We start from the raw sequence: 20,032 nt of genomic DNA, 5'->3' as shown, positions 1-20,032 counted from the left end.
GATAGAGGGAGGCCACACGAGGCAGCATGACCTAGCCTAAGTAACTATAGAAGAACAAAAAGCAAATGACCTCCTAGCTGCTAGAATTCTGCCCACACCCGTACAAGGAGAGGGCCAGACCGTCTGTCTCTTGAGTGATGTTTTCTGAGGCCACCAAACAAAGCAAGATGCTGACCTGATAAGGAACCTGGCTGTAAGGAAACCACACCTATCTGATCTAACCACCTCAAGCCAAAAAGGAGCACCAACTGGACCTTACCCCTACTTTTCTCTGATTATAATTTCATTTTCATGCTAAAAATAGCACCCTAGGGTAGGGGTTTAACAGGCTAATGAGACATATGAAGCATGAAGAAGCATGTAATAAAACCACGCAGGTGCAAAAACTCCACCTCTACGAGCTTACCTGTCACCCTTTACCTACCTAAGCCTCTTTATTTTTTTAATTTTTTATTAAATCATAACTATGTATATTAATGCATTTATGCGGTACAATGTGCTGATTTTATATACAATTTGGAATGCTTACATCAAACTGGTTAACATAACCTTCACCTCACTTACTTATTATGTTATGACATTTATACTCTACTCTTAATAGATTTGACATGTACCCTTGCAATATACACCATAGGTGAGGTACCACCAATCACCCTCCATTTCCCTCCTCTTCCCTCCTTCATCCTGGACTATAGTTGTGTTTTATCTTTCATATGAAAGTGTGGGTGATTATGTATTGGTTTCATAATAGTACTGAGTACATTGAATACTTTTTCTTCCATTCTTGAGATACTTTACTAAGAAGAATATGTTCCAGCTCCAGGTAAACATAAAAGAGGTAAAGTCTCCATCTTTTTTAAGGCTTCAAAATATTCCATGGTATACATGTGCCACAATTTATTAATCCATTCATGGGTCATTTGGGCACTTGGGCTGCTTTCATGACTTGGCAATTATGAGTTGGGCTGCAAGAAATATTCTGGTGCAGATACCTTTGTTGTAAAGTGATTTCGGGTCTTCTGGATATATACCTAGTAGAGTAATTGCAGGATTGAACAGCAGGTCTACTTTTAGTTCTCTAAGAGTTCTCCATACTTCTTTCCAAAAGGAACGTATTACCTTGTATTCCCACCAGCAGTGCAGAAGTGTTCCCTTTTCTCCACATCCACGCCGACATCTATGGTTTGGGGATTTTGTGATGTGGGCTACTCCTCCTGGAGTTAGATGATATCTCAAAGTGGTTTTGACTTATATTTCTCTGATGATTAAGGATGATGAGCATTTTTTCATGTGTCTATAGGCCATGTGCCTGTCTTCTTCAGAGAAGCTTCTATGAAGAGAACTATGAAACTCTGAGAAAAGAAATAGCGGAAGATGTTAACAAATGGAAAAACGTACCATGCCCATGGCTGGGAAGAGTCAACATTGTTAAAATGTCCATACTACCCAAAGCAATATACAAATTTAATGCAAATTTAAAGCACCACTGTCATACTTTAAAGATCTGGAAAAAATAGTACTTCGTTTTCTATGGAATCAGAAAAAAATCTAAGCCTCTTTAAAACCCTCCCTAAACTCGCCTTGGGAGCCAGCCAGAGGAATTTTCGTTTGTGCTGTCTCCCTTATGTTATAACATAAACCCTAATAAAGCCTTGCCTGTGACTTCCCTCTGCTGCTGGCTGATTTCTATTTCATAAAGAGCCCAGTGACCTGCTCAGGGAGCAGACTCAGGTGGGAGGAGTCAAATATTTGTGGAAGGGGCTGGCGTCTTTCTCCTCTGCTTGCTGCCTCTCTGAGCCCCAGCGCCTGCTAATGGTGCAGAATCCCCAAAGGGAAAGATTGAAGGCAGTGACCCAGTTGATTTCCTCTTCAGAATTATTTAATTTACCATGTTGTTTTGTAAAGGACACAAGAAAAAAATCTTGTGGTTATCTGGGCTCTACATTTTAAGTAGATAATAACATCCATAAAATCAAGTTAGTATAATTAGAGTTAATTTTACATGCAATATTATGCTGACATTCATATAATTGCTTTTTATAATCTGTAAGGATTCTATACAGGTACAAGTATAGATATATAAATATAGATAGATGTAGACATAGATCTATTTTATTTGGATCTGGAGATAGGGAGATGTGTACAGTTAGAGCTAATGGGCCAAATATAGGTATATTAAACAAAATGGTTATTTATCTTCCCATCTGGGATGAATAGCAATAGGGTACCACACTTACTATACTTGGCACCCTGTTAAGCACATAGATATACTAATTTACTTAATGTTCAGAATACCCTGATAAGGTACGGTGATTATCCTCAAGTTATAGATAAGGTGTGGGCATTAGTTAAGAACATAGTGTAGTTTAGGTTAGGCACGTGGAGGGCCTGCTGGCCAGAGTCCAGGTTCCTCAGACTCCATTACATATAGGCTAGCAATAGCCTGACAGTTTAAAAGGAATGCTTAGCACCTGGTGACTCAGGGCTAACATTCCTGAGCACCTGTCTGACCAGAGACTAGGCCTTCCACCCCAATAGCCCCCCAGCAATTTAATAGTCATTATGGGGTAAGAACAGAGTGTTAGCAACTAAAGATTACTATTGACTGAGCTAGGCCAAGGAATAGATGGGAATCACTGAAGCAAGTTAAGAAAATTAAAGATTACCCCATTGTTTTTTGGTTTTACATTTGGAATCACACAATGTAACTCTTAAGATTCTTTCTCCTGTTTTTTCCCTTTGACTTCCCTGTTCTTTACTGTTAATGATTGCTTAAAGTGACGGTTAGTTCGGTTCCCTATTTCTCTTATTAGTTTTTTGTTCCATGTGTTCAGCACATTTTATGCTTTTACTAAATGAAAGGCCCTTTGAGAAGTCTATTTGGGGCAGCGCTTCCTAGCCACGTCTGATGCTATGGACAGTGTGTGCCTCTCCAGGCTCTCATCCATTACTTCACCTGAAATAACTGAGTCTAAGTTCCTCTCATGCCATCCACCCTCAGTGTCCAATCGTTGTGGGGTCCCCCTAGCCCCCAGAAGAAGGAAAACTCATTTTCTAGGTAAGGAAACTGTACTCAAAGGTGCACAGCTATGGCCAGGATTTGAACTAGGTAGTGCAGCTCTAGAGCCAACTAGTGACATAACTTGATATTGCCTCTTCTCACCTGTATCCAATGGATAAATCAATATTTATATGAATTTAAAATTCAATTCCTGTCCTCTTCTGAAATTGGCTAGGCACTGTAAAGGAGATTATGCATTTCACCAATTACACGTGCCCAATTAGAGCCTGTATCTAATCAGGGCTGATGACAGCCCCAGACGTTCTCGCAGATTAATGATCAGAGAAGAGTTGTTGATGGACCAGAGAAGGATGAAGCTGTCTGTCATTAGCCCTTAGGAAAGGCCTGGAGCCAAGGCAGCCATTGATGTTATAAATGGAAATGTGGCAGCTATAAATGGGCCAGCGGCTCCTTCCTTTGCATAAAAAGTATTTATTACCATGCAGAGAAGTCCAATTTTGTGGCATATGACAGAGACCTGTGTTTATAACTACTTTCTCAAAGATCTTAAGTTTGCCTGGTCTGCCTTCCTGCTCACCTTGGGTACACGTGGTAGAGCCCCTCCCTGCTACTCCCTGAGTTTTCGGAGTTCCTTGGAGGGCTCACAGGTGTCCTGGGGCAGGCAGAAAGCTTGCGGGCATCCATGAAAGGTGTCCTGCCTGGCAAGGCCAGGCACCATATTCCCTGGGCAGTCTGGGTGGAGGCAGAGTGGCCTACCAGAACAAGCCCTGGGTCCAGGTGATGGGACAGTCACCCAAAGGGTGGGCAGTCACTGCATGGAGTCAGAACCATCAAGGTGCTGCCATGCAGACCATGCCACCTGGTGGTTCCTCTCTTGATCCACTCAGCTGACACTTCCTACCCCTCTTAGATAGTTGCCAGGGCAGGTTCCCATCAATCACCCTACTTCCTCTGCCCTGCATCCCAGGACAAAGCAAAACTGTGAGGTTTCAAGTTTCTTGATGAGCTCTCACTCTGGTGATGAACCATTTGGGAACACGACCCTACTCAGTTAGGAGTATAATACTGTGACTATGAGAAGAATTATCTAGTTTTGTCTTCCTCCTTGTTACCTGGCACACATAGCTACTAGAACCCTTGGAATCTCCCAGGGACAAGTGTCTTTTTATATGCTAATGAGATAGCTAGGGGCTTGAATAGCCTCAGGATGAGAGCTGTCACCAAGGGAACCAACAATGTGATTAGAGTTAGAACTTTCACACTTTCAGCCTGGCCTCTGACCTCTGGGAATGGGAGAAAAGCTGAAGGTAGAATTGATCACCAATTGGCAGTGGTGTAAGCAATCATGCCTGTGTAATGAAGCTTCCATTAAAACCCAGCCTCCAGGTTGCTGAACGCATGAACGGCTCCCAGGGGGTCATGGAAGCCCAGTGCCCCTTCTACAGACTTTGCCCTGTGCATCTCTTCCACATGGCTGTTACTGAGTTGTATCCTTTATAGTGAATGGATAAACGTAAGTACGTGCTCCCCCAAGTTCTGCGAGCCATTCTAACATGGTCAGACCTGAGGAGGCGGTTGTAGGAACTTCCAACCTCCCCAGTGGGTCAGAAACACAACTCGACTGGCAGTTGGCCTCTGCTGTGGGGAGGCTTGGGGAGCTGAGCCCTTCACCTGGGGTTCTGGCACTACCTCCAGGGAGAAGAGTCAGAATTGAGTTAAGTTGTAGGATGCCCACCTGGTTGATGTCTGACTGGGGAATTGATGGATGTGGGAACAACCATACATTAGGATGAACAGAAATGAAGTCAGCTGAGAGGATAGAACGCACCACAGTGATGTAAACTTTACACTTGTGCCAGCTGTCCTGAAGGTGTGCACTCCAGCCCACGCCGTGATGGCACAATATACCTCTCACTCTCTCAGATGTATACCCTGGGAGGCGAGTGAAGTTTCCCCGATAAGCTCCGAGACCTTAGAAGAGCCCAGCAGTGTGTTCACATGGTCATGTTCACATGGTCACATTTTTGAAAAATTGGCAAAATTTATCTCTTATGATTTTTTGTTCTCATTCTTTTGAAAAAAATCCTGCTTTTATGCCTCATTTTATATTACAGGATTTTGCTTAAAAAGATCTCCCCAAGTTGTGAAAGCTTCAACCCCCAGGATATTTGGATTCACTACTCCTCCACCCCCACTTGGCCCTTCTGGTCTACAAGCCCCTGTATTTTTTGTTTGTTTTGGAGGCATTTGGGGATTTCGTTATTGTTCTTATTTGTTTGCTTGGGTCTTTTTTCAAGTTATAAATGAACAGATGATGGCTCAGTAGAATCAGGGAGATACCTCCTTAGCTAAAGAGAACTGAAAATGTATTCTCACCTAGCAAAGCTGTCCAGCCCCCGTGAACTTTATGGCCTCTGCTGGGAATGAGGGGATACAATAGAATACAGCAGGGAAGTGCTCCTCTGAGGGACGTGTGGAGATGAATCCATGAGGTTTTAAAACAAAGTGGCCCCTTTTAGAGCTTGGGGCTGAGTTTTAGAGCTTTGTCTCACATGGACTTCAGAGAAAATGGATAAAGGCTTTTGTACCTTTACCAGTGAGCTGCCATTTCTCAAAGCAGCAAAGTGATGCCCAAGTCCTGTCCACTTCTCTTATTAGTAAAGACGTGCGATCTTCCATTTTATCTGATTTTTCTATTAGGTAGCATCAGGACCACAAATGGAACAAAGCATAATTTAATACAAGTCTGACTAGCCTGGAAATTTTAAAATCCAGATGTGAGAACTGCCAGAGGCAGACTGGCTATTCCTTCTATAAGGAGGCTGCATTATAATAGCAGTCTGCTGACGGAGGCCCTCCCCAGAGGCCCATCACACCCCCATATTATCCTACAAGTGGGATTTGCATACTGTCCGTCAATGGCATCCGTTGAGAGGTGATAAACCAAAATGAATTGTTTCATTCTTTGGCAGTTTCTAGGAGGTATTATCTGACAGATGAGAGCCTTGCGATTTTGAGAAAAGCTGAATGTCTTATTAAGATAATTTATGCCCAGAGGACTCTCAAATGTGAAAGCTGAAAACCACATAAAGGCACGGGCAGCATTTGGAATGCAGACAAAGGCACCCTTGAACTTCCCCAGCAGCTCTTTCTTTAAGGATAACACTGCTCTTTGAGATTGACAAGGAAGGCTGGTTTGCTTGTTTCTATTCTGGGCCTGTCACTCCTTTGCAGGTATCAGTGACGTTTATGTAGTGTCAGTGACTTGCGCTTACTAGTTTTGGTTTTGCCAACTGGCTAACTGCATGACTTTGTATAGATGATGAACTTCTCTGGCTTTTAGCTGCTTCCTGTGTTACTTAAGGACAGTAATCATTTCAACTCCCCCTCAAAGCATTTACTGAGGAGTCAATGAAATTACATCGGAAGTTATTTTTCACCTGCTGCCTGTCTGGTTTAGGGTAAAATTGATGGTAATATTTTAAAAAGTACTTCTGGGGCTTTTTATCTACCAATCAACCAGAATGTATCGAGCACTTAAGTGCTAAGAATGCTGATAAGGGTATTGATTATTAAAATAATACTTGCTTATGTGTTGAGTGGGAATGATAATGGGTCACCTGCGGCTTGGTTCACTCTCTGTAGCTACTGGAGACAGTGATCGTCACATCACAGTACCTCTAGACAGAGTCTTTCTCCTGGGTTGTAGATAAGGACCATATGAATGGTCTGTTACTTCTGAGAAAGCTGAGAGGCAGAATGTTGGCCCACCCACGGACTCCGTGGAAAGCTTTTCAGCTTTTCTGCACAGACCCCCCTGTTGGCTCCAATTCATGTTTCTTTCTTGTTTCCCCACTTTGCTCCACTCAATTTCTATTTCCTTCATTTTATTGTATTCTAACATACCTTTCTAAGCTTTGTTAGGTGCTGGGCACAAATAACAAGTAAACAAATAAACAGTTATTGCAGGGGCGAAATAAGATTGAAGGAAAACCTCGGCGAGCGTCTCCAAGACAGCAATAAACAGCTGTCTACACTCTTTTCAAACCACTCAAGAAAAGCAAATATGTCTAAAGGTGGAAACTTTAAAACCCCAAAGTGTTCATAGCTGACACCACAGAATTATTTTATTTCAAATACAGCCTGAGGCAGGTCCGGATCCCTGTTATTTGGTAACAGCCCCGTTCACATGTGCAGGCGTTCCCCGGGGAGCCTCGTTATGTATGCCTTGTAGCTCTTGCTCCAGGAAGATGAAGCTCATAAAAATTGAAGAGGGTAAATAATCAAATTACCTTTTGGACCCCAAGTGCCCCAGACCCCTGTGGCCTCATTCCTGTCACACCAGGTGGCCCTCAGCCAACTCTGCCTCACTTTTTCTGGTCCCTGTCACATCCTTCTTTCCCAGGTGCTGAGGGTGTGGGCTGCTCCGACGTCCTCCCTTTACAAGGCCCCCTCCCCTGTGCTGCCTCTTTCCAGCCCTGCTCTCCGTCCCCAGCCCTTTCTCTCCCACCAATGCCTCTTCCAACCTCTCTCATTTTCCTCTTGATGACTTTTCTCAGACTGCAATTGTGTTCTAGAATAATCATTCCACCCCCTCTCCTCTGGAGTGCTGCTTTGCCCCAGGCCATGCTCAGTCCCCAGCAATCATCTCTTGGGGCCGGGCAGTCCCTGCCAGCTCAAGTCTAGGCTGTGAGGGAGGATTCCTGGTCTCCCCTGATGCTTCCAGGCTGCTCTTCTATCGCTTTTTATGCTTTTTATACACAGCCTCCTCCACAAGCCCCTGCCCTCCAGTTGAGCTCTTTTCTACCCGTCTCTGCTAGATGGATGCTGTACCCTCGGGCACTCCAGCTCTCTCCCCCATTTCTCCTGCGGCTCATCCCCGACTCAGGATGGTCCCCTGCACTGTTTCTCCTGCCCTCGCACTGAGTCCGCAGTATCTGTCTAGCACTCTGGCGTCAGTCTTCCTTGGCCTCCGGTCCCTTCACCTTCACCTGTCATACATCAGAACCCCCTTTGTGAGCCTTATGTTGGAATTAGGGTTCTCATACTGAACCCTTAAATTTAGAAAGTTCTCTTCTGGGTCTGCAAGTTTTATCCTTCTCCTCTCATGGTACGATGCCCACTGAACTTTGGACTCCTCTCAAAGCTCAAAGCCTCTGTGTTCTTTCAGCCTAAGGCGACTGTCCTGCCCTCCTCCTCTCTCACATCCTCCCACGGCCAGTCATCTCAATCTCCTGCTTGCCAGCCCCTCAACCCTTCAAGTCATTCCTCCTTCCTTCTTGTTCTACCCACCACACACACACACACACACACACACGCACACGCACATGCACACGCATACACACGTGCGCACACACACACACCTGTTCTTCACACGTCACCTTGGAATGACATAGCTGTCCGCTTCCTGCTCTCCCGGGGGATAATGGCCATGTTAGCCAGCTCTATTAAAACTGCATCCTTCTGGGAGAGCAAGGAAGAAGGAGGGAGGAGCGGGGAAGGGAATAGCAGAGATAGGGAATGAGGGAGGGGGGTGGAAAAAACAAACTGCATCCTTCCCAGGTTGAGTGAGCGTGTTGGTGCTGTCGGGCTCTGTGTGTGTGTCCTGGGGCTGTTATAACAAAGTGCCACAAACTGAGTTGCTTAAAACAGCAGAAGTGTATGGTCTCACTATTCTGGAGACGCGGAGTCCCAAACTGAGGTGTCAGCAGTGCCGCTCTCCCTCTGAATGCGCAGAGCAATCCCTTCCTGCTCCAGTGGGCCCTAGTGTTGGCAGAGCACCCCTCCCTGCTCCATCTTTACCTGACCCTTTCCCTGCATCTGAGTCTTCCTGGGGCTCTATTCTTTGAAGGACACCAGGCAGGTTGGATTAGGATCCCACCCACTCCAGTATGACCTAATCTTAACTAATTACATCTTCAAAGACCCTATTTCCAAAGAATGTCACGTTGTGAGGGACTGGGATTTAGGATGTCAGCGTACCCTCTTTGAGGAACACATTGCAACCCATCACTCTGTCCTTTGACCCGCTGTGTTGATCTTGTTACCTCTGTCCACAGCAGTTGCTCTAAGTACTCTTCAGGCTCCATGAGCCCCCTGGGTCCCCTGCACCTCCCCTGCTGAACAGAGGACCTCACCTCCCACCTGCCTTAGGCAGAACAGTCATTTTCAGTTGTGCTTATTCCACAGCCACACTCGCCCATCTTTAACTCACCCCTCCCATCTCTCAGGAAAAAGTGCCATCACATTTAGAAGGCACAGCCTACTGCACCTCCAGGCTGTCTCCTGCAGCCTGCTGCTCCCGGCTGCAGACCTGCACAGCGTGTCACTGTACTGAGCACTGCAGGCAGTTGTAACATGGTGGTAAATATCTGTGCACCTAAAGGTAGAAAATGTATGGTAAAAATCCAGCCTCATAATCTTACGGGACCACTGTCATACGTGCAGTCCCAACAGTGGTCCATTAGTGACCGAACTGTTTTTCTGCATTGCATGACTATGTTTGTATTCTTTCTTTTCTGGCTGGGGTCAGGTTTGAACCCGCCACCTCCAGTATATGGGTCCGGTGCCCTACTCCTTTGAGCCACAGGTGCCACCCCCAACTATATGTGTATTCATGACAGCCATGCACTCACAATTTAAATGAAAAAAGAAAAAGAAAGAAACACCAGTTTTACTTAAAGTAAAATGATGAAGCACTGAAGGTTATTCTTTTTGTTAACTCTTTATCCTTGAGCGAGTGCCTTTTAACTATTCTGAATAGCAAAATCACGTACACTTGGGAAGCACTTCTGAGCATCCCAAACGCTATGTTGGACCACAGGAAATGTTCTAAGCTGCTCCAGGCGCTTCCTTTTCTCAGGGAATGCCATTTTTATTTGAAAAACAACTGACAAACTATAGTTATGCAAATTTGGGTATTTCCAGGACATTTTCTCAAAAATGATGACTACAGTGAACCTGTTACTTGAAGGAACATAAGTGGCAGTGCTTGTCACCAGTGCTAAAGAATAGGCTTCCCAAGCCAAAGTTCAAATTTTGAAAAACTTGTATCCACCAATACGACTTTGATAGCTTTCCAAGATCTGAAGACTCTTTGATGAGTGGCACCATTATGAATGTGATTTTTAATATTGTGTAAAACTGGTCAATTTGAAAAAGCGGCACAACTCAGGGAACCAGTATTCTCCAAGTGACCAATGCACACTATTGCAAAATCGCATATGGGTACAAAATGCAAAGTGCAAAAAAGATAAAGGGATTTCAATATAATCAAATAAAAAAAAATTTGTTTATGATGGCTTCAGATTCGACATTGCCATATACTTCAAGAAACTACCACTTGTCGAGTTTTGATGAGATATCAAGGAAAAATATTCACAATTATTTGCAAGGCTATTATCTTTCCTCTTGTGAACACATATTTGGATGAGGCCAGCTTCTCTTCATACCCATCAGTCAAAGCAACCCAGTGCGACAGATTGAACACAGAAGCAGATATGATGTGCCAGGTTTCTTCTAAGTCAGAAATCAAAGAGATTTTCAAAAATGTAAAACAGTATCAGTCATCTCACTAAATATCTTTTTGTTTTGGAAGACTGTTATTGTTCATAAAAAAAGATTATGTCAACATACGATGGATTTACTCTTGTTACTTTTACGTGGACTTAGAACTACATATTTTTCTATTTCTCAGCTTTAACTTCTAGTACAATAAACATCAATAAATAAAGTCCGTATGAACACAAGTTCTCAAAGATCCTCTGTAATTATTAAGAGTGTACGTAAGTTCTGAAACCAAAGAGCTTGAGGTCACTACCATAGAACTTCATTGAAACAGAGGCTACAAAGAGAACTGACCGTGGAGGAAATGAGGAATTTGCTGGGTTTGTGGGATACCTGCCTGGAGAGAAATGGCAGCCAGAAGACAACAAAATATTGCTGTGCGCCTGGTGGGGACCAGAGGATTTGCTAGAAGGGCAGGTGACAACTCCTGCAGCCATCAATTTTCACAGCACTATTTTGCCTCAGGGCACATCTGGTGGTTTTGTTGTGCTAGATCTGCCTCTAAACAATTTGGTCTGGTGTCCCATTGCCCCTGCAAATGAAATGTTTGTCCTGTTACTAATGTAAATGAAAACAGAGATGGCCAGTAAGTCCCCAGTTCTTAGCTAGCTGTCACCCACTACAACTGCTGTTTATTATTACTATTATCATTAGAGACTTTAAGCCCTATGGTCCAGTAAAAATCCTGGCCCCCAAACTCTGGGCTACACCCCACATTTGAGCAAGAGCTCTTTTTGCTTGCTGGCCTACACCCCAAACAAGACATATCAAACAAGTTTATGTTAATAGCCCAACTTGAAAGTAGTAGTTGCTTGGAACCCTTATTGAGGGCCAGTGGGGAATAGACTGTGACCAGCTCCTGTTGTTTTCCAAGGCCTCGCGACAGAGGCAGCACACAGGACATTTGCTGTCAGCCTTCCCTAAGCCTACTTGATTCCTTATTCATAATGCAGGATCTAGAGGCCAGACGGATCTGATAAACTGAAACATGAGGCATTAAAAAGAAATTTAAAATGAAAAGCAGGGAATTAGATTCAGAGGGTAAGAGTAGCTCCCCCTCAAAGGCTGGCCATGCTTAGGCCCTGGAGAGGTGATAGAATGGTAGAGCCCCAAACTGGAAATGGAAAAACTTATCAGCCACAGCGAAGACCCAAAGATTCTGTCCTAAAAAAATATTATATCAGAACAAGAGCTTTTAATTTCTTTATTCCTCCAGTTCCTTGAAAAATCCCCAAACCAATCAAACCACTGGCCATGCTTTGACCAGTTCAGAGTGCTCTCACTGTGAGGAAGCAGACAGACTGTGTTCACCAGGGTTTGGGTTCTGGAAAACATAGTATTGTTGGGAAAGGATTTCATAAGGAGCCCTCCTGGAATGGTTGCTGGAGCCCCAAGCCTGGGAGTTGGTAGATTCTCAAGGCTTGAGAGGTGAGAAAAAAATGGCCCTGATGGCTCCATGCCCTGGTTACAGCACCAGCCACATACACCCAAGCTGGTGGGTTCAAATCCAGCCTGGGTCAGCTAAACAACAGTGACAACTACAATAAAAAACTAGCCAGCGTTGTGGTAGGTGACTGTAGTCCCAGTTACTTGGGAGGCTAAGGCAAGAGAATCACTTAAGCCCAAGAGTTTGCAAAAAAAAAAAAAAAAAAAAAAAAAGAAAGAAAAGCCAAGAAAGGAGGAAAAGAACCTCTCAAATCTCCATAAATGGCATGAAACAAAACAAAACAAGAGTTTTGACTTTATTCTTTGGGGTTCTTAGACTGAATTGATTTATTGGTATAACAGAGAAAGGATGTGGGCAGACACGGGACTCAAACGGGAAGAACTTCAGAGGGCCAGAGCCCAGGAATCCTCTGAAATGGACAGCAGTGTTCAGAAAGATGACAGTGTAGATTGGGGGGTCTGAGACAAGTTCCTCCGATGCCTGAACTGCCTCAGAAGTCAGTGATTTTACAACCCACATCACTGTGTTGAGTCTCTTAGATGCCTCACTCTCTGCTCTGGGTCGGTCTGTTTCTCTCCCTCTGTTGTTTTCCTGTCAATCTAGCAGTGTGATTCTTTATAGAGTTGACAGTATCTCTGTAGTTGGGGTCACAAGGACTTTGACCCAGTCGTGGCTCTGCCACTGACTGTCCGTGTGTCCCTCTGTGGCTCCTTACCCCTTCAGACCTCGGGTCAGATTTGTAAAATGATGGGAGTGAGCAGGGAAAGGTTGGATTCATCATCTGCTAAGGCCGTTGGTAGTTAAAATTCTGTGAATGCTGCCATATTGATCTTCCATGCAGCATCTCCATTCCCACTTGTATTTACTCTTATGACAAAATTCCTTTTACTGTTAAAAGAATCATGTTGGTTTCTTTCTTAAATATATATAGAAGTTATTTCCTTAGTGGCAATTTCTCCATTAAGAGCATGCAATTGCTTAACATATACTAGTGTTCTGATCATAAGGATTTTTTTAGGCTAAGAGGAACCAGACTGATGGTATTAACGTGTATACATGATTAATTCTCTAATCTTCCTTTTACTCCTTTCCCAGCCTCCAGGGTGATCTCTTGTTTTGTGTCTGTGTCTGCTTCTCGTGTTAGATTATTAGAATAATATGATACTCATCTTTATATCTTCCCAAAGCCTAGAGAGAGATTATACAGCCTAGAGAGATTGTACAAAGTGAGCACTTCATAGATATTTGTTTACTTGGATTGAAGTTGTGTATTGAGGCCAGGCATGGGGTGGCTCACGTCACTCTGGAAGGCCGAGGCAGGTGGATTGCCCAAGCTCAGGAGTTGGAGACCAGCCTGATCCAGAGAGAGCCCCTGTCTCTGAAAACCAGGCATTGTGGCAGGTGTCTGTAGTCCCAGCTACTTGGGAGGCTGAGGCAAGAGAATCACTTAAACCCAAGAGTTTGAGGTTGCTGTGAGCTGTGATGCCACAATACTCTGCCACAGGTTACAAAGTGAGACTCTGTCTCAAAAAAAAAAAAGAATGAATGAAAGAAAGAAATTGTGTATTGAGTCTAAATTTTTAAATTATGGCTTTGTATTGTGGTAGATTTGACTATACTTCAGGCATAAAATGATCCCCAAATCTCAGTGGTTTAATGCAATAAAGGGATTTTTTTTTCTTGCCAAGGAAAAGCTGGCTAGAGGATGGGGTGGGGATACAGGAAAAGTTATTTCTGTTCCACACAGTCACTCGGGGACCCAAGATAAAGGAGTCCTTTTTCTGACAGCTATGCCACTTTGAACACACAGGCTCTTCAGAGGGAGAAACTGAAAAATTACTTAAGGGTTTTTTTTCTGCCTTCTACACACGTTTTATGGACCAAGAATAATTGCATCATGCTGTCTGACTAGGATTTTAGGTGGTGTGGAATCCCATATTTTTAGCTAAGAAAAGCGCCCCTGAGATTGATAATCACTAATGTTTGCCACACACTTTGCTCCGTAGCTTTAATATTTTGGAGATAACGGGCTCCCTGAGAACACAGTGATAATAATGATCCCTCCCTACAACATAGATACTCAACATGTTATAGAATTTTCAATGTGTTTCATGCATCTTGAACCCTGTTCACTGGTGTTTACAGATCCCGGGATACCCAGTTTATGAATCCTTCTACTGAACCTACGGGCACTTTCAGCACCTGGCAATGGGCCAATAGATTTTTTTTAATACATTTCTAATGTTATGTTTTAAATATATGTTAGAAATGGCCTATGTGGTTAGTTACTTGTGTTTATCAGATCTGGCATTATACAAGACTCATGACACATGATTTTTCTCTTTGTGTGTTTTAATCAGGAAAAATTCGAGGGACTCTTCCGGACTTATGATGACTGTGTGACGTTCCAGCTATTTAAGAGTTTCAGACGTGTCCGAATAAACTTCAGCAATCCTAAATCTGCAGCCCGAGCCAGGATAGAGCTTCATGAAACCCAGTTCAGAGGGAAAAAATTAAAACTGTATTTTGCACAGGTAAGGTAATTCTTTACCAAAGTTATTCCTTTTGCCCTATATTATTTTTTTACCTTTCTAAAATGTAAATGGAGCCCTTTCTACTTTCAGATTGGTTTGTAGTTTATACATTTGTTGACTGGAAAATAGATCCACATCATGATTCCTAGACAGGGACTGCTTGATTTTTTAGAAAGCAGGCTTTGCAACTGACAGCCTGGGCTCTAACCTGGGCAAGGTCTATAACCTCACTGGGGTTCCATCTCCTCATCAGCAAAGTGAGGATGATGGTAATAAACACCCCATGCTGCTGTTATGAGGATTACATGAATTATATCGCATGTTAAAGTGCCTGGTATTTGGTAAATGCACAATAAATGCCAGCCAGTGGTTGAAATAAGAATGATCTATGGTCTAATTATGATGACTCCTGACCTTCTTGTCAGGGTTATAAGTAAAACGTGAATTATATGACAGTTTTAGGAGACAGTATAACCTTTCCAATGATTCATATTCATGAGAAAAGGTTACAAAAATGGAAATTAATTTGGTGATTAGTTTCATCCAAAAATAAAATGTAGCCGTTCCAAAGGGGGCTGGGTAATTCTTGGCAATGCTCGTGGAGGCCACAGCAATAGGAAACCAATATCCGTTGCACTCCGTTAGTGTCCACTCCTCGTCACTAGACACACGTACCTTGATCCATCTTTTGAGTGATTTGTAAGTATCGTTTCCACATCAGACTCTACCGAGATGGTACAGGGAAAAGAACATGGACTTTGGACTCACATCCATCTTCTAATCCCACCTGCTACTATTTTGTGTGACTTGGACAAACTGCAGTTTCCTCACCTTTAAAACCTCATCTGGCTCCTTAAAAAGTTAAACACTGAGTTACCGTCTGACCCAGAAATTCCTCTCCTAGGTTTTAAAAACAGGTGCTCAAACAGTAGGCCAGGGGCAGTGGCTCTGTAATCCTAGCACTCTGGGAGGCCCTGGCAGGTGGATCGCTTGAGCTCAGGAGTTAGAGACCAGCGTGAAGAAGAGCGAGATGCTTTCTCTACTAAAAATAAGTGCAAAAACTGGCCAGGCATCATGGCAGGCACTGTTGTCCCAACTACTAGAGAGGCTGAGGCATGAGGATCACTTGAGCCCAAGAGTTTGAGGTTGCTACGAGCTGTGATGCTGCCCCTGCACTCTACCCAGGGGTGACTGAGTGGGACTTTGTCTTAAAAAAAAAAAAAAAAAATCTTCAAATTTTCTCTACCAATAATAATGACCATAACTAGCGTGCTCTTCCCTACAGACAAAGGTGGAAGCACAAACAAATGATCGTGTATCCATACAATAGGATATTATTCAGCCACAGAACGGAATATAGTACTGGTACACGCTGCAATGTAGACAAGCCTTGAAAACATTACACTCAGTGAAAGAACCCAGACACAAAGGTCGCATATGCTGTGTTTCCACTTACATGAAATACCCAGAACAGAAAGATCTGCAGAGGCAGAAAGCAGCATGGTGGTTGCTGGGGCCAGTGGGAGGCAGGCACAGTGGTGACTGTAACGGGTCTGGGATTTCCTTCACCATGGTGATAATGGCTCGGATCTGGTAGAGGAGGTAGTCGCACAGCACTGGGGATGTGCTACATGCCACTGGATCCTTCACTTCGAAGTGGTTAACTTTACATTATGTAAATTGTACTTCAACAGGAAGGAAGGGAGGAAAGAGGGTGGGAAGGAAAGGAAGAAGGGGAGAGAGAGAGAAGGAAGGAAGGGACAGACGGAGGAGAAGTGGGGGGAAAGAAGAGAAAGGAAAATCGGGCAGGTCTGTGGTAGGGCAGTGGCCCAGCAGCGTCAGCCCGCCCTGGGAGCTTGTCAGAGACACAGACCTCAGGCCCCACCCGCCGCCTCAGTCAGAGCTCAGAGCGTGTTTCAGTGAGGCCCTTCAGGGGCAGTCCACTATTTTAAGGATGAAGTAAGAACACTGCACACGTGGTAGATAATGTTACTACAGGCTGGTTCACTGGTTCGTTTGTCAGAGGCGGAAAATCAACTGCACATCTTAGCGACCAACATGGCACCTCCGAAGCCGTAATGAATAAAGTGTCTGCGTTTCTGTTCTGTCTAAAAGGTGCAGACTCCTGAGACAGATGGAGACAAACTGCATTTGGCTCCGCCACAGCCTGCCAAGCAGTTTCTCATCTCACCCCCGTCCTCTCCGCCCGTTGGCTGGCAGCCCATCAGCGATGCCACGCCGGTCCTCAACTATGACCTCCTCTATGCCGTGGCCAAACTAGGACCGGGTAAGCTCTGCAGACTATTTTAAAAATAAACATTTGTCAGCAACCTAGAAAAGCCAAATGAGATTAACAACCTTGAAATCCTGGGTTCACAGTAACATCTGCGTTTCTAATGGATTTACTGCTCTTTATTTCAAGAGGGGAGGATGGATGAGAATGAGGAGTCAGGCTTTGCACCTGTTCAAAAGCAATGACTTTAGGGAACCTGGCTGAAATGATGGTGCTCCATGCGATTCCTGGATTGCTGTGGAGTTATTTTAATATCCAATAGCACTACCTAATTCTTAGGGGATTTCTTTCTATACCATGAGGAAGTTGTTGCCTGAGAATAGGCAAAATGAGCTCTGTCCGCTGGCAGAGGTGTCTGTCTGAGCAACTCAGTTTGACCATGGCTGCAGGTGTTGGTACATGAGGAAGCCTCTGCTGCAAGACAACCTGCCTTCCAGAGTGAACCTTCTAAGTCTCCAAGAAGTCAGTGTCTCTAACTATCAGGAGTCTCTAACTATGGGTTATTTTGTTCTGATGTTGGCATGTAAGTTTTGATTTACTCATTCCCACCGCAGTATGACATTCCAATATGGGCATATATGACCATACTCTATTTATCCACTCTCCTATTGGTGGACATTTAGATCAGTTTCAGGTACAGTAGAACCTCTGTAAGTTGACCACCCAAGGGACAGTAACAAACTGGTCAACATTGATATATGGGGCCTACTGTACTGATATGTACATGTGACGCGTGTCCAATATATGAAAATTAGGTCAATTTAAGGAGGTGGTCAATGTAGGGAGGTGGTCAGCTTTGGAAGTTCTACTGTATTTGCTATTACAGTCAAAGCTACAGTGAGCATTCTTGTAGACACTTGTCTATGCACGTGGGCAAAAGTTTCTTTAGGTTTTGTATGTATAAATCACATTGTCCTCAATTCCAGCAGATGATGCCACCTTGTTCTCCAAAGTACTTTTCCTGTATTATATCAGGGGAGGAAATGATGGAAATTGGAGGGGCTGAAACCAGGTGGCACCTGAGATATTCAGCACTATGGATCTTGTAGTAAATAATGGTCATCATGTCCACTGTATCTACTGGTGATTCTCTTGGGACAAGGGGAGCTTTAAAAGTAGAATCTGGCCTGGCAAGGTGGCTCATGTCAGTAATCCTAGCACTCTGGGAGGCCTGAGATAGGAGTTCAAGATCAGCCTGAGCAAGAGTGAGACCCCATCTCTACTAAAAATGTAAAAAGTAACTGTGGCAGGCACCTATAGTCCCAGCTACTTGGGAGGCTGAGGCAGGAGGATCACTTGAGCCAAGGATTTTGAGGTTACTGTGAGCTACGATGCCACATCACTCTACCCAAGGTACAGTGTGAGACTCTGTCTTCAATAAATAAATAAATAAAAATAAATAAAAGTAGAATCTTGCCTGGGTCCTGCCACAGGGGCACAGTCCATTAAGACCTATGGATCTGGTGGTGACCCGACTGAAGAAATACAAAGTTAGAAACTACGGGAAAGAAAGAGACAGACATACAGAGTAGAATTTTCAAAGGTGGGAACTCAAGGGACCACCACCCACTTGTGGGGTTCCAGTGGTGGCCCTGAATGTCAGTTCCATTCAGCTTTTATTGAAGGCTAATTGCTCATTAGCCCAAAGGTAAGCTGAGGAAGCGAACAAAGACACCAGCAATTTCTCTGAGCAAGTATATCAGCTCCTATTGTTTCTATAATCATTAACTTTAAGGGTCTGAGCAGCCTTGAGAAATGCAGAACTTGAGCCTCACGTGGGGTACAGCCTCCTGTCTGAGGTCACGCACACAGATTCCTATGGAGGGGTTAAACTCCGCTAGTTCCCTGTGGAATAAAATGCTACTGGAGTCAATCTCCTCTGAAGAATTGGTGGCAGAGGGGAATTTTCCTTTCACCCCCACCACAGAGGGTCTTCCTCTATGATAAAGGATATAAGTCCTCCTGCCCATATTTCAGGGCTGGAGCTGTTCCCTTGATCTCTGCCCCAGCCAAATACAAATCTCCACAATGAGTATTTCCTTTGTCTGTTGACTGGGCAGGAAACAGGCCTTGCCACAGCGTCTTCTGTGGCCATTATTCCTCAGAGTGTTTACAGACCCAGAAGGGGTGTAGGTAAGCTGTATCCCCAAGGATACAGAGCTCTAGTAAAAGCAGGAAATTTGCTCAAATGAGAAATTTAGCAATGACTGGTTTAAAGGTAAACTAGCTGACTTTCCTTTGTTCCACCTCCCTCAGCTTACTTTTTTTTTTCCTTTTTCCAGGGGTGTTTCCCCTTGACAAGAATGGGGTCTTTGGTCCCCATTCTGCCCACAGAATCTGAATGCCCTGATTCCCCTCCAAGAAGTTCTTTTTATTTATTTATTTTTATTAAATTATAGCTGTGTACATTAATACTGTCATGAGGTACAGTGTGCTGTTTTTATATACAATTTGAAATCTTTTCATCAAACTGGTTAACATAGCCTTCATGTCATTTTCTTAGTTATTGTGTTAAGACATTTATATTCTATATTTCAAATGAGTCACATGTACCCTTATAAGATGAACCATAGGTGTGATCCAACCAATCACCTTCTCTCCACCCATCTTTCCCCTTCCCCTTCCCTCCCTCTCCCCTTTCCCCATATTCTTGGGCTATAATTGGGTTATAGCTTTCCTATGAAAGCTATAAATTAGTTTCATATTAGGGCTGAGTACATTGGATATTTTTTCTTCCATTCTTGAGATATTTTGCTAAGAAGAATATTTTCCAGCTCCATCCATTAAACATGAAAGAGATAAAGTCTCCATCTTTTTTAGGGCTGCATAGTATTCCATGGTGTACATATACCACCAATTATTAATCCATTCGTGGGTTGATGGGCACTTGGGCTTCTTCCATGACCTAGCAGTTATGAATTGGGCTGCAATAAACATTCTGGTACAAATATCTTTGTTGTAGTGTGATTGTTGGTCTTCTGGATATATACCTAGTAGAGGAATTATAGGATCAAATGGCAGGTCTATTTTTAGTTCTCTAAGTGTTCTCCACATAGCTTTCCAAAAGGAATGTATTAGTTTGCAATCCCACCAGCAGTGCAGAAGTGTTCCCTTTTCTCCACAACCATGCCAGCATCTGTGATTTGGGGATTTTGTGATATGGGCTAATC

General features: G+C 43.7%; 1 protein-coding gene across 2 annotated transcripts in view; it reads left to right on the top strand.

Annotated features, from left to right (window-relative positions):
- Nucleotides 1-20,032, top strand: part of RCAN2 (regulator of calcineurin 2) — a 267,905-nt gene that overhangs the window by 227,162 nt on the left and 20,711 nt on the right. For both annotated transcript variants that reach the window (XM_003789242.3, XM_023512849.1), the window contains exons 3-4: nucleotides 14,396-14,569; nucleotides 16,685-16,856. In XM_003789242.3, coding sequence (XP_003789290.1) covers nucleotides 14,396-14,569; nucleotides 16,685-16,856 — 346 coding nt within the window. The remainder of the gene's footprint in view (nucleotides 1-14,395; nucleotides 14,570-16,684; nucleotides 16,857-20,032) is intronic.

Source organism: Otolemur garnettii, unplaced genomic scaffold (assembly GCF_000181295.1).
Source record: "Otolemur garnettii isolate 467f Iridium unplaced genomic scaffold, OtoGar3 scaffold00031, whole genome shotgun sequence".
Taxonomy (NCBI): Eukaryota; Metazoa; Chordata; class Mammalia; order Primates; family Galagidae; genus Otolemur; species Otolemur garnettii.
Note: the sequence above shows the minus strand (reverse complement) of the source record. Positions and strands in the feature narration are given on the sequence as shown.